General features: G+C 53.3%; 8 protein-coding genes across 8 annotated transcripts; 2 read left to right on the top strand and 6 right to left on the bottom strand.

The window, feature by feature from the left end:
- Window positions 1-49: 49 nt before the first annotated feature.
- On the top strand, window positions 50-2,549 carry MRS44_010531 (uncharacterized protein; the record flags this gene model as incomplete). The annotated part of the gene is made up of 4 exons (XM_065620149.1): window positions 50-63; window positions 113-249; window positions 302-1,758; window positions 1,806-2,549. 4 exons carry the CDS (start codon window positions 50-52, stop codon window positions 2,547-2,549), a joined length of 2,352 nt encoding a protein of 783 aa, XP_065476338.1.
- Window positions 2,550-2,883: 334 nt separating this feature from the next.
- On the bottom strand, window positions 2,884-4,774 carry MRS44_010530 (uncharacterized protein; the record flags this gene model as incomplete). Its single annotated transcript, XM_046272972.2, has 2 exons — window positions 2,884-4,703; window positions 4,753-4,774. The coding sequence occupies 2 exons, from the start codon at window positions 4,772-4,774 to the stop codon at window positions 2,884-2,886; spliced, it is 1,842 nt and encodes a 613-aa protein (XP_046128435.2).
- A 745-nt stretch (window positions 4,775-5,519) lies between these two features.
- Window positions 5,520-7,755, bottom strand: MRS44_010529 (uncharacterized protein; the record flags this gene model as incomplete). Its single annotated transcript, XM_065620148.1, has 6 exons — window positions 5,520-5,903; window positions 5,956-6,151; window positions 6,208-6,913; window positions 6,958-7,036; window positions 7,085-7,504; window positions 7,594-7,755. 6 exons carry the CDS (start codon window positions 7,753-7,755, stop codon window positions 5,520-5,522), a joined length of 1,947 nt encoding a protein of 648 aa, XP_065476337.1.
- A 1,130-nt stretch (window positions 7,756-8,885) lies between these two features.
- MRS44_010528 (uncharacterized protein) lies at window positions 8,886-9,719 on the bottom strand (the record flags this gene model as incomplete). The annotated part of the gene is made up of 1 exon (XM_046284567.2): window positions 8,886-9,719. One exon carries the CDS (start codon window positions 9,717-9,719, stop codon window positions 8,886-8,888), a length of 834 nt encoding a protein of 277 aa, XP_046128437.1.
- A 2,575-nt stretch (window positions 9,720-12,294) lies between these two features.
- Window positions 12,295-15,595, bottom strand: MRS44_010527 (uncharacterized protein; the record flags this gene model as incomplete). The annotated part of the gene is made up of 3 exons (XM_046272246.2): window positions 12,295-15,078; window positions 15,131-15,356; window positions 15,417-15,595. The coding sequence occupies 3 exons, from the start codon at window positions 15,593-15,595 to the stop codon at window positions 12,295-12,297; spliced, it is 3,189 nt and encodes a 1,062-aa protein (XP_046128439.2).
- Window positions 15,596-18,019: 2,424 nt separating this feature from the next.
- On the top strand, window positions 18,020-19,194 carry MRS44_010526 (uncharacterized protein; the record flags this gene model as incomplete). Its single annotated transcript, XM_046282347.2, has 2 exons — window positions 18,020-18,367; window positions 18,418-19,194. The coding sequence occupies 2 exons, from the start codon at window positions 18,020-18,022 to the stop codon at window positions 19,192-19,194; spliced, it is 1,125 nt and encodes a 374-aa protein (XP_046128440.1).
- Window positions 19,195-19,836: 642 nt separating this feature from the next.
- On the bottom strand, window positions 19,837-20,895 carry MRS44_010525 (uncharacterized protein; the record flags this gene model as incomplete). The annotated part of the gene is made up of 1 exon (XM_065620147.1): window positions 19,837-20,895. The coding sequence occupies one exon, from the start codon at window positions 20,893-20,895 to the stop codon at window positions 19,837-19,839; it is 1,059 nt and encodes a 352-aa protein (XP_065476336.1).
- Window positions 20,896-21,460: 565 nt separating this feature from the next.
- On the bottom strand, window positions 21,461-25,181 carry MRS44_010524 (uncharacterized protein; the record flags this gene model as incomplete). Its single annotated transcript, XM_046284569.2, has 3 exons — window positions 21,461-24,260; window positions 24,308-24,822; window positions 24,876-25,181. 3 exons carry the CDS (start codon window positions 25,179-25,181, stop codon window positions 21,461-21,463), a joined length of 3,621 nt encoding a protein of 1,206 aa, XP_046128442.2.
- Between the last annotated feature and the right edge of the window lie 394 nt (window positions 25,182-25,575).

Raw genomic sequence — 25,575 nt, 5'->3', positions numbered from 1 at the left:
GACCTCGAATGCCGTGAGCAGATCGCTTCGGGGGCTTTCTGTGAGCCAGATGGGAATCAAGGGGTAATAGCTGTCTTGTCTCAAATCGGATATATCTTGCTGACTCTTGTAGCATCTACCAGGAGATCGGCGAGGGCAGACGAGTCGCCCTTGCAAAGCTTGCAGCCGATTCTCTGGTCAACGAGGGCCGGCCCTTTCGAATCGCCATTGACATTGCTATTTGGCAGTTCCAGAGCCAGGTAGCCCAGGGTATTTCACTCTCACAACAGTATTACAATATGCTTCTCTAACAGCGCTATAGGCGGCACCAACCCTGCAATTCGAACCCTCTTCTACCGTCTCGTTCGACTTCTGGCAGCGCCCATAAAGCCCGTATTTGTGTTCGACGGCCCATACAAGCCGAAAATAAAGCGAAACAAGCGATCCGGTCGAGGCGATGCTTTATCGAATGCGCAAGCGAAGCGATTGATCCATCTGCTGGGGTTCCCTACTCACGATGCGCCGGGAGAAGCAGAGGCAGAGTGCGCTCTGCTGCAACAGCACGGCATCGTCGACGCCGTCATGAGCGAGGATGTCGACACGCTCATGTTTGGATGCACAAAGATGCTACGGCAATGGTCTCCGCAGTCGAAGCGCCAAACGTGCCCCACACATGTGTCGCTCATCGACAAAGAAGAGATGCGCCTGGTTGATCAAGGCCTTGACCGAGAGGGCATGGTCCTTGTCGCCCTGATGAGCGGAGGCGACTATGATCCTGTTGGGATCGCAGGATGCGGACCCAAAGTTGCTGTCGAGGCTGCCAAGGGAGGGTTCGGCAAGTCTCTTTGTCGCTTGAAAGCTTCAGACGAGGAAGGGATCCAGGCTTGGAAGAAATCGCTGGTACACGAGCTCCGTACCAACGAAAGCCACTTCTTCAAAAGACGAAATAAGGCCTTGGTTATCCCAGACACCTTTCCCGACTTCAAGATTCTGCGTTACTATACACACCCTGTTGTTTCGCCAGAGTCGAGCTTAGACGAAATCCGCGACAAGATCTACCAAGAGCGAGAGATTCAAATCGAGGACCTGCGGGAGTTCACGCGCGAGATATTTGGCTGGGACTATCGAATAGGCGCGATCAAGTTTATTCGAGTCCTCTCCCATGCCGTGCTCATCAACAAGCTGCTCGACACAGGCTACGATGATGCTGGCTACATCAAGGGGATCACAGGATTTAGATCACACGTTATGAGTGACCTTGTTCCTGAAGTTCGCATGCAGCACATCCCTCTGGAGATCATACCGATCGACTTGTCCAAGGAAGTAGACGAATCGATTACTCAAGGCCGGACCGGGTTGGCACTTAACAGTGATGACGACATCGACGAGGCCGAGAATATCGAGGAAGCTTCTGGCTCCAAGTCCAAGTCAAAACCGTTTGATCCTTCAGAGCGTTACGGCATTTGGGCCTTGGAGGTGCTGGCCAGGAGAAGCGTGCCAGAGATTGTTGCTGAAGCTGAGCTAAAGCACAATGCTCGAGAAAGGGCCCTCCAGAAAAGGAAGAATACCACAACAAAGTCCAAGTCTGGGACGAAGACATCCGGAACCAAAGCCAAGACTGGAATGCCCGCCGGTGCCCTTAACAAATACGTACAAATCTTGAAATCTCAGCCTGCTCCAGTGACGACCGCCAAGGAGGACGCCGGACTCGCTATGCCCAAGAGGCCGTCGCCGACCCGGCCGCAGCGACGTCTCCGAATACCCTCCCCCTGGAGCCAAGTAAGCACCAACCCACGTCTTCGACCTCGGGCAGCCCCGCCAGGCAGACGAACCCTTGGACACTTGGCAGCTCACAAGTGATGCCTAGGCCGCGAAATCCTCCTCCAGCAGATGAGCAAGAAGCGATTGTCATCACATCTAGCCCCGTCCGCCCGGTGGATTCACCTCCCCGGTCCCCGTCCCCAAAACTTCGGGCTCATGCTCAGGAGCTCCCTGATACAGTACGCTCAATCCTTGCTTCGGATGGCTCCCCGAAGAAGGTGAGGAATACGGCGCGGAGTTCGAGACTTCCGAAGCTATCGAGCTCATCTCAGGGGTCTCAACCTACGAAGCTGAAGCAAACATCTATGGACTTGTTTACCAAAAGGTCCAACACTAACACTTCAAACTCTCAACCATCTCCCCCAAAGCTCCCACCTCCACGCTCCAAACCTTCAGTTCGGTCAAAAGATGTGGACCCCTTCGATGACGATCCCTTCGAGAGCGATTCTGATGGCCTCGTGCCCCTCTCTGAGCTCATCTCGCGTTCTCCTAACTCTCCCACCAAGCGCCACCAGCCATCTATCCCGCGGGAGCGAGACGCAAGCCCCAGTCCAGCCCCAGCGCGGAAGAAGAAGTTACTCATCCCGCGGGCCAGTGATGTGGGCTTCTTCAAAGAGGTCGAGGTGGATGCTGACGAGCGCGATGAGCGGCTGGCTAGGGAAACGGCAGCTCTGGATCGTAGGGGCATCAAGGCGAGCGTGGTGCGGGTGAGTGATATTGGATTTATAGACTTGACGCAAGAGGATTGAACAACGGAATGGAACGGATACATGATACAAGCGGCATTGATTGCATTATGATGATGGCGTTGGAGGTCTGGTTTATTCATCATGGCGTTGCGAAGGATATCACGATACTAGCATTTTGAAAGGCAGCATATTCCTCACGACATGCATACGAAAAGGGAGTTACAAATAGACTTGCTATATCTGTACATTTTATGACTTTTGATGCCTTGCCTTCATCCTGAAGGGCTTATACTATAATTACAAAAACCCATCTAGGGATATCCAAACCCAGCCTTACTCCAGTGCAATGCAATTATCCTACGCTTGTCCTACTCCGTTTTACACGAGTACGGCATCATGTGCCTCCCATCTCCAAGTCGGGATCAATTTCTGTTCCTAAATCTCGTTCCTCGAGGAATCGTCGTCCAATAAGTTCGTCTGGCAGATATGTCTGCTTCACCTGCCCGTCGCGATAGTTCGGGGGATACTTATACTCCGCGCCATACCCGAGATCTCGCATGAGCCGTGTTGGCGCATTGCGCAGGTGTAAGGGTACAGGCAGACCAGCGACGCCAGGTTCACGTAGAGCGGCGTAGGCGTTGTTGAGAGCGCGGTAGGCACGGGTGCTCTTAGGCGCATTGCACAACGCAACGGCACAGTGGGCAAGAGGAATGCGAGCTTCGGGCATACCAATCTGCTGGGTTGCCGTGTATGTAGCAGTCGCCAGCGGGAGAAGAGTGTTGTCCGCAAGACCGACATCTTCAGAGGCGATCACAACCATGCGCCGGGCAATAAAGAGCGGATCTTCGCCAGACTGAAGCATACGCGCGAGGTAGTAGAGAGCTGCATCGGCGTCGTTTCCACGTACAGACTTGTGGAAAGCAGAGATGGTATCGTAGTGTTGATCGCCCGCGCGGTCGTACACGAGGGTCTTTGTGAGGGCGGCTTTAATGTCGGCTTGGGTGATACCCTCGCGGGTTGTAAGGGAGAGCGCAAGTTCAAGGAGGTTGAGAGCGGTTCGGGCGTCGCCATCTGCAAAGCGAGCGAGATACGAGATCATAGCTTCATCGAGGAGCGGTGTGGCAGGATAGACGGATTCCTCCTCGCGAATGGCGCGCTCAAGGATACGGACAACGTCTTCGGTGGTGAGAGTCTGAAGGGTGAATGTTCGGCATCGAGATAATAACGCGGCAGCGACCTTGAAAGACGGGTTCTCTGTCGTCGCGCCAATGAGCGTCACGGTGCCAGCCTCGACAGGCTTGAGAAAGACATCCTGCTGGGCCTTGTTGAAGCGGTGAATCTCGTCGCAAAAGATGATGGTCTTGCGACCGGTAAGGGCGAGGTCGTTGGCCGCTTCCTGGAAGAGCTTCTTGACCTCGGCGACTCCTGTGCTGGTGGCGTTGAGCTCGATGAAGCGGCTGCCGACCATATGGGCGATACATCGTGCTATCGTCGTCTTGCCTGTTCCTGAAGCGCCCCAGAGGATCATGGACGGGACTTGGCTCGACTCGATGAGGGAACGGAGAACGCCGTTTGGTCCGACGAGGTCTTGGCCGAAAACATCGTCGAGGGTTTTTGGCCTCATCCGTTCTGCCAAGGGAGCTGCCCTTTGTGTTTTTGTCTTCTTCGCAGCTCTTCCATCTTGCTCTGCCCTCCCGTTTGTCACGTTCTCGTCGCCATTCGTCGCATTCTCCGTCTTCAGACTCGCTCCAGCCCCAGGACCTTCCTCAAAAGTCCTCTTCCTCCCCGTTATCGGCTGCAGAGCTCCTTTCACAGGCGTCGACACCCTATTCTCAGAGGCGGCCTGGCGCTTCGGGGCGGGCGTCGAGAAGAAATTCGAAGCATTGCGCTTCTGCGATGCCGGCTGAGGCGTCTGCGACTGCGGCGGAGTGGGGACCTTGTCCTTGTCGACGATGAAGCTCTCGCAGCCCGAGTCGATGTGGCCGTTGATGTCGGACGACCTTACGGACTGGTTGCAGATGGGACAGTCGACGGGCATGGTCAGCTCGGGTCGGGGAGAAGATGATTTGCCGATCGCCGGGTGACGAAAGGCGAGGGTGTAGATGCTGTGCGACTTTGCGGCTGCCGTCTTGTGTGGTCGTTGTTTTGTTGCTCGTGGAGGTGTTGAAGCTGTGAGAGCTTGAGTGACGCGATGCGTAGGAATTTTGGCTGCAGCTGTAAAATGTCAGGGACAAGACGCGCCAGAAGATGGAATGATACGTACCGAATCGCGGGGACCAATCCATGAGAGGCGGGCCGCTTTCGGCTCCACAGATTCGGTATTGTTAGTGCAAGGAGAAGACTCGAATGCGACGTGAAGGAGGCAGATGGAGAGGAAATATTATGGCAGAGTATTCATTCAATGGAGGCCTGAATTCACATCACAGACCTTTATTTACATGATTCTGTATAATTCTTCGCCCTTCCCACCCCCTATGACTGCATACAAAATATGCAGGTTCATGTCATGCTCGTCCATCCGCATCGACCCAAGACAGCCTCTCAAACCTCAGCAACAGGGTTCAAGCAGGTAAAAGAATGGGCGAAGGCTCTCTCTGGCTGGCTGAGCACCAAGCCTCCTTAACAACCTCAGCTGGATCACCTTGCCCCCAAGGCAACCACTATGAAAAAAGCTCATTGGTCCATTCAGTAGTTTCATGCCAACCTTTGTTTATTCTGTCTTTTGAACGAGTTGCGAGATGCCTCGCCTCCTATAACTCCGCCCTCTTCAATCCACCACGTAAATCATTCCATCCGATTATTTCGCATCAACCCCCCTTCCCCATGAATAAAATCAATTTCCAATGCTAGAAACCTCTGATGTGCAGCTGGCCGTCCGCCGTCCGTTTCATGCTTGTTGGTAATGCATCCCATAACGCCTTTTCGTGCTGCCTCGCTGCTGCTGCAATGTCGCAAGTCTTGTCATATCGCCATGGCCAAAAACATCCCATCCCAGTCTTGGTCGTAATAGGGATATATGATAACCCCTCCTCAAGCTGAAGTCTTCAGAGACCGCACCTTGGGTGATGCGATACTCGTTTCCGCCTTGCGCTTTCCAAGCACCGGCTCTGGTGTTCGTCCCAGACCAGGTGTGCTCTCACGGTCTCTTGTTGCTTCTGCATGACATGAGGCGTGATATGCCCGGTTGCCTACCAAGACCGTGTCCAGCCACACCCACTCCTGCGCAGTGTCCAGCCACTTGTTCTCAAACCGATCCTGACAAATCGGGCACACGGTGTTGATCCCACGCGAAGGGTCTGGCACAGCAATGTACTTGGGCTTGGCGGCCTCTGACGCCTTTGAAGCCTGCGCTGCCACCTCGTCTGGCCCAGGGATATGGTCCACATCGACAGCTTCCCTCGACTTCAGCCAGTCCTGCTTCTTATTAGTGATGGGTTACGGCAAGTAGAGATGGTTCGAAACTTACACGTTGGTCGACATACCAACTCCGGTGCATGCCTCGCTTCTCGGCCTCGTTGGCTCGTTGATGCACACGGAAATGCCAGTCCATGTGGGCAGTCTTCTTCTTCTTGCCCTCCTCATCAGTTCGGAATCGTCTACCACACTGCGTGCAAGGAGGTCCAAGATCGTCATGGAGGCGTGAGACCAAAGAAGGATGGAATCTGGCAAGGGACGAGGGTTAGCTACTAAAATGAATACATTGACACTGAAGACTCACGGTTGCTTCAAAGCGGCCACGTTGATGCCGCCAGCGGGAGGAGCGTTGAAGTTTGCCAACATCCCAGCTGCCTTGGTCGAGGCCAGTAGGCTCGCGATGTTTGGGGGGACAATCGGTGCTGGCGGCGGCGCAACAGGAGCAGCCGGCGCAGATGATGGTGGAAGCAAACCTGCTTGTCGAAGTTGCTCCAGGAGGGACATCGCACCCCCGGCTGCCGGTGCCGGTGCCGGCTTTGGAAGCTCAGCATGAATTGCAGGTGGTGATCGGATGGCCACATTGGCATACGCTGGAGGCTGTGGTGTTGGTGTCGAGTTCTGAGGCGTTGCCGACTGCCTGGCCATCAAGGCTGCCAACGCACCCTTGCCCAACAGAGAGTCGAGCGTCACACCTCCCGGTGCCGCAGCCGCGGGGGCTGATGAAGGGGCTACGGACACCGGAGGCATTGGACGTGCCTGGACGGGTACGGGAGGAGTTGGTGTAGGTGTAGGTTTCTGGGCCAATGGCGCCATCATGTTTACGGCAGCAAGTTCAGTTACTTTGTTCTTAATGAGCTCGAGCTGGTCCGGAGGCAAGCTAGTGCTCTTCACAATGCCCTGGAGGTCCAGCAGTGCTCTTAGTCTGGTCTGAACACTAGCATCTTGAGGATTCCGCGAGGCTTCAGCCTGCATCGCCACAATCAGGTTCTGAATGTCATTGCTCAATGTTTCTATGCTTATCCCAGCGGGGGTGGGCGTCCCACCGACCCCGTACGCCCCGGGATAGGGAGATTGGAAAGGTGCAGGTGCAGAGTTGTTAGGTTGAGGTGTTGAGTGAGGGGGTAGTAAGGAGGCTGCCAAGAGTTAGTCTGAGTCTGGTCCGCTTGGGAGACACAACTTACCTGTTGGCCTGGGAAGGGCTGCCCTCCGTTCGAAGGATATTGCTGGGCTGGATAACCGGGCTGCCCTCGCAATCCAGGGGGTGTAGGGGTATCACGATGGGGAATTGCCGATCGTGGACGACCGGGCATCATTCCTGGCTGAGGCATACTTGCGGCTCGTGCCTTCATGAGGGCATTCTCAATCGGGCGCACCAGCTCGTGTGTGAAGACAGGCCTGCTGTCCATTGATCCACGAACCGGCTCCTTCCACGTCCGAAGCATCTCCTCCATCTTGCGGCGAACAGGCTGGTCGACTACCGCATATGATTCCATGAATGTTTTGAAGAGGTTGCGACCGAAGTAGAGGGTATAGGGCGTGCCGACATTTTTGACGATCGAATCGAGTACGTATAAAGCTGGCAACTTCTTGTTCGGGGGCGCCTACCATTGCAAGTTAGCCTTGTATCACCAAGAGAATGAAAAATATCGCATAAATCTAAACGAGTCGTTCGCATGAGAGATCTGCCTACCTTGAGGATGTGCTGCTGCAAGACCTCGGCAATCGCCAGCGCATGTTCGGTATTCTCGCGAGCAATAGTAGTCAAGTTGCTGATTTCGAATCGCATGTTGGAGGAGAGGTCCTCCAGCGCGAGGCGGTAATCCTCCGCGACCTCTGCAGAATCCGAAGTCATGATGATGGATGAATCTGGTGTGAATCAAGTTGCAAGACAGAATATGAGGGAAAAGAGATTGGTACGGATGTGAAGAGGATGTCTGGAGGAAGGGGGAAAAGGCCAAGTGGTGGCAACAATGAAAGTGGTCAAAGGCGAAAACAAAGATATCTCCAGAAGCAGACGCCAAACGATCTTGCAGCAGAGGGCAGAAGCTTCCGGTGCAAGGCACAACAGTGCGTTCTAATCTGCAGAAGTTTATTCCCAAACAAGATCTCCCTCCTGGCACGGCACGCGCACAGCTCGTCTAGCCCTAGTACCAGTATTCCCAGAGCAACCCTTGCGAACGAACGAACGCTGCAATCAAGAACCAGCAGACATAGCCCGACGTCACCAGTATAAACGCGCGCGCACGCCTGTTTCGGGCTCTCGAGTGCGCAGCGCTGCGATCAGGACAAAGAGAAGCTCTGACGGGATCCGAACAGGCGCTTATCGGGTATGCTGACCTTGGGAGTCAAAGGTGTCGCGTGTCGAAGGGATTGTTTGCAAATCGCACGCCAAGTCTATCTGAGGTGATGAGTCGAGGGGAAGCCTTGTCACGCGTTTGCTGTATTGGCCGAGGTGTCGAATTAAGGCCCGTGACAAGACAAGGTGATCGGTCGGTGATGATGTGAGGGAGGGAAGAGAAACGAGTTTGGGTTCTTGACGAAGCGTCCCGTCGTTGCCCGCAAGTTGGAAGACGCCCACCCACGTGACTCCCGGGTTGAAATTGCCGGTACGTACCTGTTCCAGATCGGCATCCTCACCTCACATTCCACGGCCACACCACCATTGGGCACCATTCACGATATCACGACAGTCAAAGCGAACAAAAAATGTTAGAAAGATCGATTTTCAGTAAAGGTGACTAGTAAAGAACTGTTGGCAAGGACAAAGCAAGCCGTAACTAAATCCGATGGTCCTCCCCAAACGAGCCGCTGGGTATTTCATTAAAACATTAAGCCAGACTCCCTGCTTCCAAACGCCTTTCTTTGTTCTCATTGTCTCCATGCAACGAGCGTTGCCTCCGTGCTCGCCTCGCTTTCTCCCCATACTGAACCTTCCTGCATGCCTGGTCTTCCTTCTTCGCCAAGCTCGTTCTTTTTGTCCTCCTAGAACCGCGACATGTGTGCCTCAGAGTAATAGCTGCTGCGGCGACCATTGTTCATAGGGTGGAGAGCCGTGTCGGGACGTCGAACAGTGGGCACGATGGGACTGCGGCGCTCTTCCTCGTAGTCGTTATCTCCATTGATGTGGCTGTGGTCGAAGTGAGGACCTGCGTTGCGCTCGACATCGACGTCGCGAGGGATGGGCTGGCTGATGTTGGGTCTGGTGGAGGCGTTCTTATTGCCACGGTTCTTCCAAAAGACCGACATGAACTTAGCACCAGGCTTCTCATTAAGGGAGCTGCTGCGGCTGGACATAGGCTTGTGGAAGGACTCGTCATCGCGGCTCGTCGCGAGCTCGCCCTCGATTCGGACGATGCGAGCGTTGATGCCGTTGGCCGAATCGCGGAAGATGAGGGAGGCAATGATGTTCACGACACCAAAGGTGAGGCTGAGGATGCCAGCAGCCAAAACAAGTCGCCAAAATGGGAGTCCGATGTTGTCGGCAGAGTTGGCAGACTGGTTCAGCTTCCCCAGGACGTTGCAACCGATGAGGATCATGGCGACACCGAGCCAGGTAAGGCCATGATGCTCAGAAAGGACGGGCCAGGTCTGACGGAAGTACGACTTGGCAATAGGAAGCTCGGAGACGATGAGGAAGACGGCGGCCGTGCTGGTGAAAAAGAGAGAGGTGGCGTCAAAGAAGAACCATCCGTTGGAGGTGTCGATCTTGATGATAAGAGTCCAGCACGCCACGACAGCGGCGAGAAGACCGATGATGGTAAAGCCACGGAGGATCTGGAGGAAGATCATCCCCGGACCACGGAGACCTGAAAACATGATGGATGTAGTAGATTGGTAAAGAAAAAGTGGTGTAGTGTTTTGGTCGATTGGCGTTGATCGACGAGATGTGGATGATTTTGATAGATGCTCTTCGTGAACGAATCTCGTTGGGCTAAAGAGAGGGAGCGAACGTGCGGTTCTAAGAAGGAGTCAGTGACAAGCACAGAAAGAAGGAGGTGCTCGCAGATGGGCTCTTACCAAATGACCTTGATGGTGAGAATGAATCAGGAAGCCTTTGCGCGAGCAGTGATGTTCTCTTGGTGAAGCTGATGTTTGTATAAGAGAGAGTGATCAGGAGAGAGGAAGAGATCGGAAGAAAGAAAGGGGTTTGGAGAGCGAGAGGGAAAAAGTGCCTGAAAGAGAGCAATAAGTATTGATGACGGATCCAGTCCAAAGGTCAATATTCCAACAATGACAATAGAAGCGAAAGGGGAAGTTTTGAATGATTGAAAAAGTGGCGTCAATGGTGGTTCCTGAACACCATTGTCGAGGCTTTGAATAGAACTGAACAATAGGAAGTGAGGGAGGGCTGACTGTCACTGAACAGAACGGGCAGGCTCATGCAGCCTTTAAGAACAGCTGCGTATTGTGCATCAGTGTCGACGCGCCCTTGTTGGGTAAATCGGGCATGCAGAAGAGGCGTCCCCATCCCTGCTCGCCAGTGTCAACCAAGCAGCAGCTGAAGCAGAGTCCTGGAGGTGTCGCGTGGAGGGGGATGCGAAGGGGCGCATCGCGATTCGCCGTTTCGTCCAGATCGACTCGTTCTGAGGTGCATTCTTGGTGTCAGGCTCCACTCGGGCCCGTATTGTTGTCAGAGGATGAAAGAAACTTCCAGCTCTGCTGTCTCATGGCCGCGATATCTGGCCCAGGACACGCTCCCCAACAGAGGTCCGTCTCACTTCACAAGAAGGGCGGAGATGCCTTGGGTGGACAGCAACAGGTCGCAGCACCTCGGACCAGTCGACCCAGGCCAGCGCCTAACTCTGGGACTTGGGCGATTTCATCAGCGAGCGGTTCGACTCTTGATGTTTGGGCGGGCGTCACTGGATGGTTTGCTACTCTACGCATCTCAAGACCGGGGTTGAGGGAGGGAATGATTGGACGAGCAGTTTCAAAACGTCGTTTCAGAAGCCTTCTAGCCCAGAGGTGGGCCGCGTGGGCAGCGCTAAGTGGCCTGGCAGTGAGCCGCATACAGGGGTGGCACGCCACTGAAGAACATGAGATTCCGGGGAGCTGCGACTCACACGCGGGGGACGTTTGGGTGCCACGAAGCTCGACATGATGCACAAATAAAGACCTGGGGCTCCAAGTTGGCCGTTGAGTTTTTCTCATGCCTGTTAAGAGTCATCCGTTTTGTGACCGGAACATGAGGGCTCGGTTTCAAAGAACCGGTTGGTGTCGGAGGTCAGCCTAACCCTCATTGGATCCATCACCCAATCAATGTTAGGCGCCCGTCGTAGTAAATTGTCCTTCGCAATCTCAAAATCACTAAAGGCGAGACCCGGAGCTTCAACGTTCTCGATCTGTTTTTAGAGTTGATTTTAGCCTACCAAGAAGATAAATTTGACTCTCGTTTTCGGGTCCTGTTGGTCGCTTATCTCTCGGCCGCGGGTCGACTCCAGGCGCTTGTCCATCCGGCTGGTAACCGCGAATCGATGCTATTTTGGATGAACCGGACCCATCGGCGATTCTATAAGCGCCCGCTCAACAACCGCAGGTTCTAGGCCACCGAACGGGTCGCCAATGATCTCACCATTATTAAATCATTCCATGTTTGCGAGTCCTTTTAATAGAGGAAATAGACGAGCCGAGTCGCTTCAGACTCGTTTGGCCCTGAGCGAACAACATAAAAGAGAACTACTGCTCACCATCATGGTGTTTCCCAAACTACTGGAGGTGACACAAAGGGGAATGACGCGCCGCAATCATCTTGTGGGCAATTGCAGGTGGGCCTTCATGAGAACTTCATTCATGGTAGAAATGCAGTTTTCGGCAAATAAATGTCAGGTGGCTATAGCCCTCGTAAAGCAAGACTTGTTGGCCCTTGTTGACACATCCCCCCAGTGTCCTCTATTGCGATGAAAAGTGTAATTATGAGAGATCCTCGGGCTTGCATTGCATTTTCCATTGTCCTGGTAATTTGACCTACCTATCTTGGCAATTTTCATTATTGGCGAAAAAGGCACACTTCCACCTCCCAACAGACGTGCCAAAGAAATCCGAACAATAGATAGACTTAGCAGGAGAAGATGAATGGAAAAGCCACAAGAATTTGAAGGATTTGACCGGAGAATACATTAAAACTATTAAGTAAAAACAACGAAAAAAAAGTCACGCTCTACAACGATGGCACAACACTCATCCTTCATCCCGAAATGCTCTAGGGTGTCACCCGGGTCAAGGAAAAAGCGAGACACTGGGACGAACAACTTAGCTTTTCCTCCCCTAAATATAATCAATTGAGTATCATAATAATACATAATAGTGCTCTATATTCCTTAACAAGGTTTTTTACAATCCTTAAGAGGAGTTAGGCAACTCCCTTGATCTTCTGGCGTCCCGTTCACATGTCTCAACCTTCGGTCTTGCCTGGAGGTTCAGCAAACCGAACTTCCACCTGGCTATTCTGCTGAGTTGCCTCGGCATTCAATGCGTCCCGGCACTCCTCTAGGCATTCGCACGACTCCTGCGTGTCCGGGTGATCCTCGCCGAGCACCTGTCGCCGAAGGCGAACGCATTCCTCCAGGAGGGCCAGGGCATCGCCGAGCATATCCACGTCAGGATAAAGATGCCTCGTATCTGCAGAGAGCTTGCCGAGCAACGTCCAAGTCCGTCCGAGGTTTGTCATGGCGATGAGAGTATCGGGGTGTTCTTCTCCGAGCACTCGCTTGCTCACCTCCATCACTTGCACCTGCAGCTCCTCTGCTTCCCAGGTCTCGCCATTTTCGTAGAGCGTCATCGCTAGGTTTCCCATGCTGATGAGGGTATCCGGGTGCTCTTCTCCGAGTAAGCGCTTTCTTGCCTCGATAACGCGCCTCTGGAGCTCCTTTTCCTCCTCGCCTCCAAGTGTTGTGGCGAGGTTGTTCATAGCAAGGATCGTATCCAAGTGATCTTCTCCAAGCACACGCTTCCTGATCTCCAACACGCGACCCCAAAACTCTCCTGCTTCCTCCAGCCGGCCTTGCTCAAAGATCGTAAAAGCGAGGTTGTTCATGGCATCTAGCGTTTGCTCGTGCTCCTCTCCGTGCAGCAGTTTCCTTATCTCCATGATGTGCACCTCCAATTCCTCGGCCTCTTCCCATTGACCCTGATTGCAGAGAGCAGCGGCAAGATCGGACATGACTGTCAGTGTTTCAGGATGCTCGGCTCCTAACAGTTCGGTCCTTGTGTTGATCGCCTGTCGCTGTAGGCTTTCGGCATCTGAGTATTGTCCTTGGAACAAGAAAAACCCGCCGACTCTATGGCGAAGAGATGCCTTGACCAATTTATCCTCCGTCTCTGAATCACTGTCTTTCGTCCTTGTCTCTGAATCAGTGCGCTTCGGCTCTGTCTGTGAATCAATGTCATCCGAATCCAAGACGGCGTAGGCATGCGCAAGGTATGCGCTGCATGTTGAAATGTCCTCAAAGTGGCCATAAGGATAAGAATCCGAGACTGCCAGGAGCGCCCATCTTGTGAACTCGTTCTTGGTGCCGTTGCGATTCAACCAAGCACGGGTCACCAACTGTACCAGACGGTGCATGTTGTGATCGCCGCGTTTCTCGGCAATGATGAAGCTGAAAGCTTTGAGGACGCCAAGAGCCTTGACAAGCTGTATAGCGATGTTGGGCTCCTTTTTCTTTTCTTCACTGTAAAATTCGAGGAAATCCATTGGGATTGATTGTCGGTCAAAAAGGCTCATGAGGGAGAGAAGCTCGGCTGCGAAGGGATATTGTCGCTCGATCTGCCGAAAAGAAAGGATCCAGGTTTCTGTGACAGCACGAGGTGTTGCCGAGTCTCTTCCAACTGCCTCAAAATCCTCACTCAATAGATCCACCAAGCCCTTTTCGCTCCCATTCAAGAGCTCTAGGTACTTGTCGACAGTGATGGTGTTCTCCTGAATGAAGGCAGAAGCTTGTACGAGTGCAAGAGGCAGGAACTCGAGTCGAGATGAGAGTCGTAGCAGATCTTTGGGATCCTCATCGATGCCTTGAAGTCCACGGATAAGAAGCTGGACTGACTCGTCCTCATTCATCTTGTTGACCTCGATGGGGCGCTTCCCTCTCGTGAGCCTTGAGCCCACTTGCAGATTCCTCGTCGTGATGAGAGCGGTTCCGTGAGCGCACTCGGGGATGTAATCGGAAAACTTTCCCCCATCCCCTGAAGGAAAGAAGAGCTGCATGTCATCGGCATTATCGATGATCATCAGCCATTTACCACTATCCTTGCTTTCAAGCCAGCTCTTCACGACCGACAGGCTGTCGAGACCGCTCGACTCATCATAGCCAGGGATGTGGCACTCCTCAGCGATGCTAGCATAGGAGTGGGAAAAGCGTTCCGCACTATTGGCATGGACCCAGAAGATCGAAATTTCTGGATGGGCTTCTTGTAACCAGTAGGCGTACGCAAGTGCAACCTGCGTCTTCCCAACGCCGCCGAGACCGCATAGCGAAGCCCGTAGGTGTGCCTTGTTCCGTGGCATAGACTCTGAGTGGCCAAGCTGATCTTTCAATGATTCGAGAATATCGGATCTTCCAACAAAGTCCGGATTGCTTGTATAAGGGATGAGATAATGCGGGATGGCCTCAGTAACCTGCTCAGGGTGGTGGCTCTTTGACCCGGCCTGACCCTGTTGCTCAATCTTCTTGACCCAACGCTTGAGCTCACCACACACTGCCACGAATCCTGGCTCAGTGCGGCTGCCAAACTTTGTCATCTGGGCATGGTCGCTGTGGATTCCGATCGAGATGTATCCGGGAAGGGTGGCCGAGTGTTTTGGAACAACCACGCCGATCCTTTTCATGGGGAGCTCTTCGTAAAAGCAGGTGATTTCGATGTTGTTCGTTTCCCCCTTATTCCGGGCCATGATCATTGTGTGAAAGCAGTCCTGGATACGGGCGAGAACTTCGGAGTCGCGCGTAAGTAGCCGGACGATCTCGGTATTGGTCTGCTTCATCATGCCAACGGAGCGAGATAACATCTCTCCCCATTTGGCGAGGCTTGACCCATGATGCGGTGTCCCCAGAAAGACGATGCCTCGGGTCAGGTGAAAGATGCTTTGGAGGTGTGCTTCGGGACGCTGTTTGGCTGTCACCAAGGCATCTTGACAGACCAATCCGCCGAGACTATGGCAGATAAAGATGATGGGCCTCTCCGCCTAAAGTTGTGAGTGGGAGATCAGAAAATAGTTAGTTGGTCGGTGTGCTTACTGTCTCATCAGACTGTCTTTGTGAGGCAAGAGATGTTAACAAAGTGTGCGCATGATCCGAAACTCGATTTTTGGACGAGTCGACCAAGCCCGCATCGTACCCATACGTAAGGATACGACAGTTCGGGACCTGTGACGGAAGAAAAACCTTTGGCCAAGGCTGTACCTCCGTTTTGGCGGTCCATGTCTTTTCACAGTCGCCGTTCAGACCATGGATGAAGACGATGCTAATAATGCCCTTGTTAGAAGGTAATTTAAATCTTAGGATATTCTTAGAGAGTCTTTACTCAATTTTATCATCCTGCGAGCTATGTAGGACCTTTATTCCAGAGTAGAAGTAGGTCTTGGCCCGTCGAACCGGCGGCGGTTCTGATGGGGATGGGGTTTCGGGAGCCTTGGTCCCGCCAATGGTCCGGTCATTGTCCGGCTTGCTGCGGAAGATCCGGCGGCGTATTGAAGACAGCATTCGTGATGAGATATGGTCGATAGCTTAGGATTAAGCCTGGATTAATTCATTTAGATTGAAGAGATGGACCTTCCCTGCTCGAATCGCAGTGGCCAAGGGCCAGTATGTATTGTCTTCCGTTAAGCGCCCGATCGCCCAGCATGGATGGGATTCCCGCCCCGTTAAGCGCCAGCATTAAGCGAGCTTGATATCGATCAGTCATGTTTGAGTATTCTTGGCATCCATCTCGATCCTCGAATTAAAAGCTGATGATTGAACAGGGACCGAAATGTGAAACAGGCAGTGTTGAGGCTGCAGCAAGCACCAACATGAGCCAGGCGTTGAAAGAATGCTGCGCCCACAATCCCTGTACCATTCAAGAGCCCTGGATGATGTCTTCATTGAGTGTCGCTAACTCCTTGGGACCTGACTGCTCGGTCAAGAATGTTGATTACTCCCAGGAGCAAGGTGATGAGAAACGTTTATACTGTGTCAATTTTTGTGTTTCGATCACTTTTATGTTTTCTCCAACTTTTCGGAGTGAAAAGCGCAGAGTCCTTTCAGCCATGAAGAAGGAATATGTTCCGGCTTGTAGAGTCTGTTCTATTTGACCGCCTGCGAGCTTAAAACACTACCCGAGGAGGAGGATACTTTGTAATCCTGCTCTTCGTAGTCCCTTGTTCTGGCAGTGGGGTGCTCGTCCCAGTGGCTTATGTCACTCATTGATTCTGACGCTACAGCTTGTCGTTGATGGTTTTCATGAAAGGTCCAAATGATTTTCATGAAGCCTTGGAAGTCTAACCGGACGAGGGCACGGCAGAGGCGGTAGATAATGAGACGTTGGGAGAGTCCGTGGAATGCCTTGTGCGGCCCTTCATGGTGTTGCGGGCTGCGCCAACCACCGTTCGGCCATCAAAGATCAACACGATATCTTTGGGTGTTATTAACCCTGTAAGCCGAGTTTGGTACATTATTAATCATAAAATGTTCCAAATACATCGTGTCAGAGTTAGAGTCGCTATGGCAACTGTACATCTGGTTTCGTCCCGGCCCTGGACGGGCATGCCGATGCTACTGTGGAGGCTGAAGATATTGAGGCTTATCCATAGCAGTCAGGAACACTGTCACCAAGGTCACTGGCGTAAACCTTGTCATCAGTCTGGGGAAGCGTGCCTTGATGGTCAGATGGTGAACAGCGAGTGAGAGGTTGTGGAATGGCCTTGGAACAACCCGTGTCTAATTTCGGATAGAACAATCTTCTCTAGAGTCCGAGGTAAGAAAAACGAAGCTTACTACATACGACGTTGCGTTGAAATCTACCGTTGCGTTGTATGAGGCTTCGGTCCGAAGGGACAAACGATTGAGACGCATCCGATCACAGATGTCGTAGGAGAGGAAGCCCGTATTTGAACTGATCGACCATTTAAGCTTGTTAATACAAGATAAAGACGCATGATGCATGGGAGAATGCGAAGATCCAATTAATAGCTTTCAATAGTTTCGTCTGGAGGTGAATCCTGTCCTGGGGAGCGTGTGTAAGTCGACATCATGACATCACGTAGTTGCACGGCATCACACTTGGGTATCGTTTCCAGATGAGATATGAGCCCAAAGACAGAGAAAACACAACAATCTTACTGAAACCCTTTGGAAGATCCTCCGAGTGTAAACGGATGTCCCACTCGATATTTTCTTTGCAACGTCTTGCTTACCCGTGAGAACCGGTCCCTGACGGACGGCCCTCCGCCAAGACTCATCCTCAGCCCTATTTCCAGATTCGGGAAACAGATCTGCCGGGAGGATAAACATCCCCTGGCGCTAGGATTCTTTGCCCCATGGACGCACGATAAGCGCGCCTTGGCAAGCCTGCTCTTGCACTGCCATGCACCTGGATCAAACCATGAAGTTTGTAGCAAAAAACCTCGCAGTGTTGCATTGAACAGCACGCCATTGGATGCTTATTTCATGTGGGAGGCGTTGGTCTTGCAATTGGCTTTTTTCGGCACATGCGGCAGAACCCTCCTCCCTCCTCTAATTTGTTTCTATATCGATGACGGCTCTTGAAATACCGAACAGGGATGGAGGCCAGTCCCGTCAGCTTGGGGAAGCCGTGTTAACCGTCTTCCCGCCCGAACCGGGGAAAAAGCCAGGTCTAGACTGGGGGGATTAGTCTGAGGCTGATGCTTTCTTCGGATCTTGCTGGGACCGAAGGATGCATTGGACCTTTGTGTTGTATGGCGTCATGATACTCCCAAAGTAAGCACAGCAGTGCCTCACTCTCACAGCGAACTCAAAATTGCTTTGATGCACCGGTCTCCTCCGTTTTGGCCACTGGAGGGGAACTCAATCTTGACTACATAACCAGGCTGAACCCTCTGCCCTCTCATCTCTGTTCCAAACCATCATCACTCGTTCTCTTTTCATCATCATATAATAAAAAACAATATGCGTTTCTCAACACTCTTTGCCGCCGCTGGCATCGTTGGCTCTGCCGTCGCAGGTGCACTCCCGAGAGGCTTCAGCATCCCCAGCGGCAATGGCTTTCCCAACCCGAACCCTCAGCAGGAGCAAAAGATCTCTCTGCAGGCTGGAGGAAAGCTTCCTGGTGGTCCTCTGCCTACTCAGTTAGGTCCTGGATCTACCATTGCTTTCCAGCTCATCGCCTTTAACGAGCTCTTTGAGACGGCCTTCTTTAGCTCTTTGCTGTATAACATCACCAACAGTGTCAAGGGCTTTGAGGTTCCCAAGGATAAGCGTTATGAGGCCGAGAACGTCATCAAGGCTGTCCTTGCTGTAAGTTATCCACCCACTTACATCGTCTTCACTCACCAACACCATTACAGCAAGAGGAGCAGCACGCCATCGGAGCTCTCGCGACTCTCAAGTCAGCCAACAAGTTTGCGCCCTCGCCCTGCAAGTACAAGTTCCCCACCTCCAACCTCAAGGACGCCATCTCCCTTGCCGAGACTTTCACCGCCGTCGTCCTCGGCGTCTTGCAGGACGCCAACGTCATCTTCAGCAAGGAGGGTCTTCCCGAGGTGGTCCGTCTCATCTCGGCCGTCATCGGTCAGGAGGGTGAGCAGAATGGCTTCTACCGCCTCTACCTCGACCAGATTCCCTCTGAGTCGCCTTTCTTGACCACGGTTCCTGCTGCTTTTGCTTGGTCTGCTCTTCAGGGCTTTGTTGTTCCTGGCTCGTGCCCCGAGGATATCAAGCAAATCAAGCTCCCCATCTTCCCTCCTCTGCTGGTCAACGGCGGTGCTATCGCCAAGATCAAGGCCAAGGACCAGACTCTCTCCTTCGAGGCGACCCTCAAGGTCTCCAAGGCTGCCGAGAAGGTCATCGCCTACAAGGCCAAGACTGGTGGTCTGTACATCACCTACCAGACGGGCCTGCAGGTGCCCAAGAGCGTCAAGGCCGAGAACGTGCGCTGGGTCGGCAACACCATCAAGCTCCAGGCCAAGTTCCCCTTCAACGAGCTCGTCGCTGGCGGCTTCACCCATGCCGCGCTGACCACCGCCAACAACTTCCAGAGCGTGGATGATATTCCTGCTCACACTCTGGCCGCCCCTGGTCTCATCCAGGTGCAGGAGCCCATCTCTGGCAAGGGTTACTACTAGACGGCCCGACCGGCCAATCTGACGATCTATTGGGAAAATTACATCTTGTTTGGTGCTATTCTAATAATATTGTAATTGATTGATTGCTACCCTCAAGTACCGGAGAGTGACTGTTCCGATGTAGCGTGTAAGCTCCCGCCCCTCCATCTCGGGTAATCGGAGTTGAAGACGCCTCTAAACCAGTGATATGCCGGGGTTGAGATGGACTAGCCAGGGAAGGATTGAACTAGGCGCGGCTGGGTGAAATCATGTTTCTGTAATTCATCCATGGCTTGACTTTTTGGCTTCTGCAGGGCTGAGCCTGGAACACAGCCCCCGGGGAGTCCCTGGACCGTTTCAAAACCAAACAAGGCTTCATGAGGATATCAATCTTGGGACTGATGGGTATCCTATCAAGCTAAGCCTCTTCAGCTTCATACAAACCGGGGGAACAGCCACCGGATCAAAGGCTCTGTATTCATTGTCTCGTGTGAATGATCGATCTTGATGGTCAAGCACAACTTCGAAGACCAGGGTCGTATCCGCAAGGTCCCGTAACTTTGAGCAAGAAAGAGAGATGAGCGGTTTCAAAAGTAACCTTGATCGATAAATTTCCACGTGCACCAAAAACGCTTGTGCGCGACGATATTACCCAGAAAACCATCATCGTGTAGCATCGTCGTCGATAATCTCCGCATCGGGCTCATCTGGGAGGTTCTCGTTCATGCGGATCAGCAGCTCCTTTAGCTTGCGCCGATTCTTCCTCCAGGTCATGATGTCCTCTTCTTGCTGATCTCGTATTGAGGGCGTCACCTGGTTCCCGTTCTCATCCTTTAGATAGTCTGGTATCTCGTTCTCGGCGGCTTTCCGGCAGCCTTTGTTGTTTGGTCCATCGCCAACGTGCCATGAGAGCGGTACCATGTGCGCCTCTTCGACATGCTTGTTGAAGCTCTCGTCATCATCAAACTCATAAGGTTCCTCTCGACGTCCACACGACCCCCACAGACACCGGATCGAGTCACCGTGAACGATGTAGACGTGCCGCCGTAATGTTTCAAGGTTATGCAGCTCCGCCCTGCAGTCATCCCACTCACACAGGAAGACGACAAACGGCACGTCAACCCGACGGTAAATATCCCTCGGTGGCGGCGACGGGTTCTTTGGTGGCCGTCCTCTTCGTTTTGGGAAACCGTTGAGATGGGGCCGGGTCTTGATTTGCCGCGCCTGACGGGAGGCTGCGGCTGTGAGCTGTCCGTCGCGCTTCTTGACCGAGCCCTTTGGTCTGCCCCGGCCCCGAGCGGGAGTAGTTGAGGCTGTGTCGCTGGAAACTGCCGTTGATGGTCCACTCGGACTCGGCACAGCGAGGGTGCTGACTGGTTTGAACAATGTTCTGGGCTCTCCCCGTGGCGTCAAGTCCGAAATGACGGGACCGTCGAGGTCCTCATCCGTAACGTTGACCTCATTAAATGAGTCCCAGTGTCCCGGTGATCTGGTTAATACGACGGCGATCTTTGTTTGACGGCCTGGTGTCAACGAGTTTTGTGGTGGGTTGGCGACCTGCTTGACCGGGCTCTGAGTGTGACTTCTCGTTGGCGCATCCCTGGCCAGGGGGTCTTCTGATTCGATGCTTCCAATATCCGAATCTGCTCGTGAAAGGTGCCCTGGTATGTTGAAAGGCTTTCTTTGGCTTCCGGCGCTCTGGTCGAAGCTATTAATGTCCATGTTGCGAGCTTGACACGCCCAAGCAGCGCGTCGTGTTTCAGTGAGACGCGTCGTATGCTGAGGAGATATATACTAGTAGATGAATTCCTGATGGCGAGAATGATCGACAAGGTATTCGCGTGAAATAATTACTGGTGCGAGTTGGCTATTAAGGATGTTGAATGGTGAATGTTCTTGTTCTTGAAAGTTGAGTGAGAGAAGGCGATGATTGGTGGTGCGACTCAGCTCACGTGCTCTGAAGCATCCCTCCTGATGGGAGGTATCAAACGAAGTCAACTTCAAACGACAAACACCTTCTCCAACATTTGAAGCCTCACATCACGATCGAAACGCCAAGTGAAAGTCATGCATGCAAAGACATGAGCCGTTTTGCTTTTGTCTCCAATCTGATCTCCAACAGTTGGATCACGTGCGCACTCAGAATACCTTCAAAGGTTGTGAATCATTCTGCAAGAAGCCTACCGAGCAGTATTGTTACAGGAATATCATAATCATCAATCTCATCCAATCCGTTTGCCTCCCCATGTACCCAAACCAATTACACCCTTGTACAAAAGAAAAGTCATTAGACCTCGGTCTCAACATCAGGCTTTCGCCCATCTAGCGCACCCAGCTTCACCACCTTTCGCACGGCAAACTTGGCCTCGTCCTTGGCAAACTGCATGTTTCGCATCGGTCGCCATTGCATGAGACCCCTGTGTCGACGGTGCATGTCGCGGCTCTCGGAGCGGTAGGACTTGATCTTCTTGATGGGGTTCAGGCTGTTGCTGCTGGCCTGAGAACCGCTCGTCGCGCTCGTGTTAGCTGTCGCGTTGGTGTCCACTGAAGGGCGGCCATTCTCTGAAGGCTCTGAAGGTTCCGTCTCGGCGTCTTGGATGCCCAGATCGGGATCAGAATCGTCATCGACGTCATCCTGGTCAAAGTCGTCGTACTCCTCGCTATCTTGAGAGGGACTATCGCGCTTGGCCATGAGAGCAGAGGGATCCTCGCCAAAGGCTCCGCTCCAGTCAGTACCATCCTTGGCAAGCCACTTCGCCTTCTGCTTCTCGTCGGCTTGGGCGAGAATGTCTCGGCCATGTGTCAAGGACTCGTCGTGAAGCTTCTGGATCACAGGAGGAACCTCGGCGTGCACCTGTTGCTGGCGCACACCCTCAGCGTAGCAGGCTTCCCAGGTCTCGATCGTCTCGCGGGTATCGTTGGAGCTGACAAACTTGATGTGGTCCGAGTCTGTTCCAGCTGAGAAGCGGCCTCGGAAACGAACACGGCCAACCTGCTCCATCTCGATATCCGGGATGGTGCGGTAGTTCTCCTCAGTGATGTAGTTCTGGGAGAGTCGCATGCTGTTGTTGCACTTCCAGATGGGAATATCAAAGTCGGTCTCCTCACCGTCAACGAGCTCCAGGAGCCACAGTACCGCATATGCGTCGGGACTTCGCTTTCCACTAGGATAGAACTCGGCGAAGATGGGTGAGCTGTAGCGATGGCGAACAGGCAGGCGAACATTTTGGGTACCATCTTCACCACTAATGTCGAACTTGAGACCGTCGCCCTCGCGAGAAGAGACTTGCTTCTTGACGTTGGCCGATGAGCCGCCAGTCCTGAATCGGATTCTGGCCTGGTTGGCAGGAGCATAGTTGGAGGTGGTGATTGTGTCAGAGAGGAATTCAAATGTGCCAATATCCCAGCCAAGCTGGGGAGGGGGAAGACGAAGCTCAACCGATCGGAAGAGGAGCGAGATACGGATACGACCAAAGCCGATGCCTCCGTCCAGAGGATACCATCGAGTGGATTCGCTGCTCGTCAGGAGAATATCGGTCAGCTTAAGAGGTACAACACCAATGATGGGGTCGTGCTGTCGGTTGCGCGAGTCGCGGACAGCCACAGTAACGATGCAGGAGCGCCAGTCACGAACGAACTTCTCAGTTCCGGCGTTGAAGATGGGCTGGGAAGAGACAACCTTGGTTCGGGTCTTGTAGACAAGATCGTCGTTGACCAAGATGGTGCAGTACGAGCTGGGCAGAGACTTGGCTTGTTCCTCCTTGACCTCGCCAGCCTCGGGCCGTGCAGGCTCGTACTCCTTGCCCTTCCTCTTGCCCTCGGAGCCCTTGATATTGGCGAGCTCCAGACCAACGATCTGGTGGACAACAACACTGAGAACACCAGAAGGCCAGAGGGGGTCGGGAGGGGTGTGAATGACGGCATCTTCCTCCTGAGTATCGATCGAGCCCTTGTTCTCCTGAAGCTCGGGCTTGTCAGCGAGTTCCTTGGGGAGGTTGAGATCTCTGCCGTCGGTTCGAAGCGCCTTGCGGAACTGAGTCTTTCCGAAGAAGCCGACTTCCCAGTGAAGCTCACCGGGCATCTCGCTCTCGGCCTTGACGCCTCGGAGCTTGGAAACCTGGGGAAACATCTTGCCGGGGTGCTGGATCAGCTTCTGGATGCTGAGCTCGACCTTGCCAACAACATCGTCGGCAGATGATCGATCGCTATCCCAAAGTTCGACCGACAGCTGCTCATCAGCCTTGAGAAGGTCACTGGTGACGAGAAGGCCACAGCTCTCCTCAAAGACGGGGTTGAGGTCATCCTGGATGACACGCGTGCAGAACTGGGGCTTGGAGAACTTGCTCCAGCTGATGGTGATGTAAGGATCAGAGCCACCGCCCTTGCTGCCACGCTGGTCCTGCTTGCTGAGGCCAACGGCCTTATGGATGCGAATGAACATGACACCAAGTGCAAGGGTCTCCTTCTTGATATCATCGCCCTGGAGCATCTTGCTGAGATCGAGGGTCAAGCTCTTGGGCGCCACATACATGGATGCCGCTGCGCCAATAGCCCAGTTGACAAAGTTGGAGATGAGAGGCAGGTTAAGAATGTTAACACCCTTCTCAATCATGGGAGTACATCCGGCCTGCACCTTGGGGATGCCCATGAGAGTGAAAGTGAGCGCCTTGAGGAAAGGAGGGTCGGGGGTCAGCTGGACGCGGATCCGGGCAGTCGCAACAAGACCGATAAGCTCGACCCAGATGGGCAAGGGGACACCGAAAAGACCCTTGATACCAAGGTAGAAGACCAGCTGCATACCCATGTTGCGAGCCTTGGAAGCAATATCTTGGCCAGAAGGCTTGGCGTGATAGGCAATGGCAACTTCGAGGTTGTAGAAGGAACCAGCCTGCTCATTGGCAGCCAACTCCTCGGGGTCAGTGGTCTTCTCGTTTTGTCGGTGCTGCTCGTCCTTGATGTCTTGAACGTGGGAGTCGGGCAGAGCTCGCATGTTGAGGATACGAATGGGATTGTTGCCCTGCGAGATGTCGGCGACGCGAACGTTTTCGATAACACCGGGAACGGAGGCAGCCATGACATCCTCAAGACTGCTTCTGATTAGCATTGCGTATCGCAAGTAAAGGCATTCACTTACGTGTCGGCGACGGCGGAAAACATCTCGGGATTGATGAGCCCCCACATGATGCCCAGCATGGTGTTCATCCATTCCACAGACTCAGGGATCAGGTTCGCGGTAGCAGTCTCGCCACGCTCTTGCTCGCTTGACCATTCGAGATCTCGACCCTGTCGAATCAAGTCCTTGGTCCAGAGAAAGACACCAGAAGAGACGCAGAAGCCCAGCGGAATCAGGCCTAGGAGGCGACCGCCAAACATCTTTCCAATAAAGACAATACCAACAAAGATACCGATACAGAGGATGTTGGAGCGCTGCTCGAGAATCTCGAACATGGGCTCGTAGCTGATAGAGGGAGTCTTGTAGAAGAGGACTGAAGTCTTTTCGCTGCGAATTGGGACATCAGAGGTGGCGCCCTCCTGGACGGGGTCTGGGGGCGCGGTGACATCCTGGGCGTAGCGATATTCTTCTCCAGACTGCTTTGACGAGGTCGCGATGGTCGCAGGCTTTCCTAGATTCTCATTGGGGACGGACAGCTAACAAGCCAAGTCAGATTGACCATTGCATTTCTCGCAGTTACCGAACATACCTGTGGGTTCTCGACCGCTTCGGTAAAGTCAAGATCGGCATCCCGGATATCGACATCCTTTCCCGTGACTGGATCTCGCACCTTGCGAGTATCCTTATTTCGGCGGATGGCCTCGGCTCTATCGTTCTTGTGATCCTTGGTCTCACCATGGACCTTGTTCTGCTTGAGTTCCTCATCGATAGCGGCATCGCGGGCCTTCTTGTCCTGGTCCAACTGCTCCATGAACTCGCGAACGTTGGGCACACGGTTCTGGCCGCTGTAATGCTGCCGGCCCGAAGGCACGACCTGCTCCTGGAAGTTCGACATTTGGGCGAACTTGCGAGGTAGAGGGAGAATTAGGTGTAGGTGAGCTCCCCAACTCGGGTATAATGATGATGAATAGAAAGAAAGGAAAGAGGAACGCGAGAGGAGATCAGGAAGAGGAGAGCAGAAATATTGACACGGACACCAACTCAGCTAGCGTCACACAGCAGCCTCCTCCTTCGAGCTTGATTCATCATGAGAAACGCAAACAACCAAGGAAACTCGCATCCATAGCAGGCCATGATGTAAATGTCGATGACGTCGCTGCCGCGGGTACGTACCGGAGATAGCTCCTTGCAGTGGGGGAGCTTTGAGCAGCTTGCGGCCGTGATGGCGCTACACGTCGATCCGTTTTTGGTGCGCGAGGAGCCGCGTGGAGGGGGCCATAGCGGGAGAG

This window comes from Fusarium solani (assembly GCF_023522795.1).
Source record: "Fusarium solani strain SB1 chromosome Unknown bctg00000006, whole genome shotgun sequence".
Lineage (NCBI taxonomy): Eukaryota > Fungi > Ascomycota > Sordariomycetes > Hypocreales > Nectriaceae > Fusarium > Fusarium solani.
Note: the sequence above shows the minus strand (reverse complement) of the source record. Positions and strands in the feature narration are given on the sequence as shown.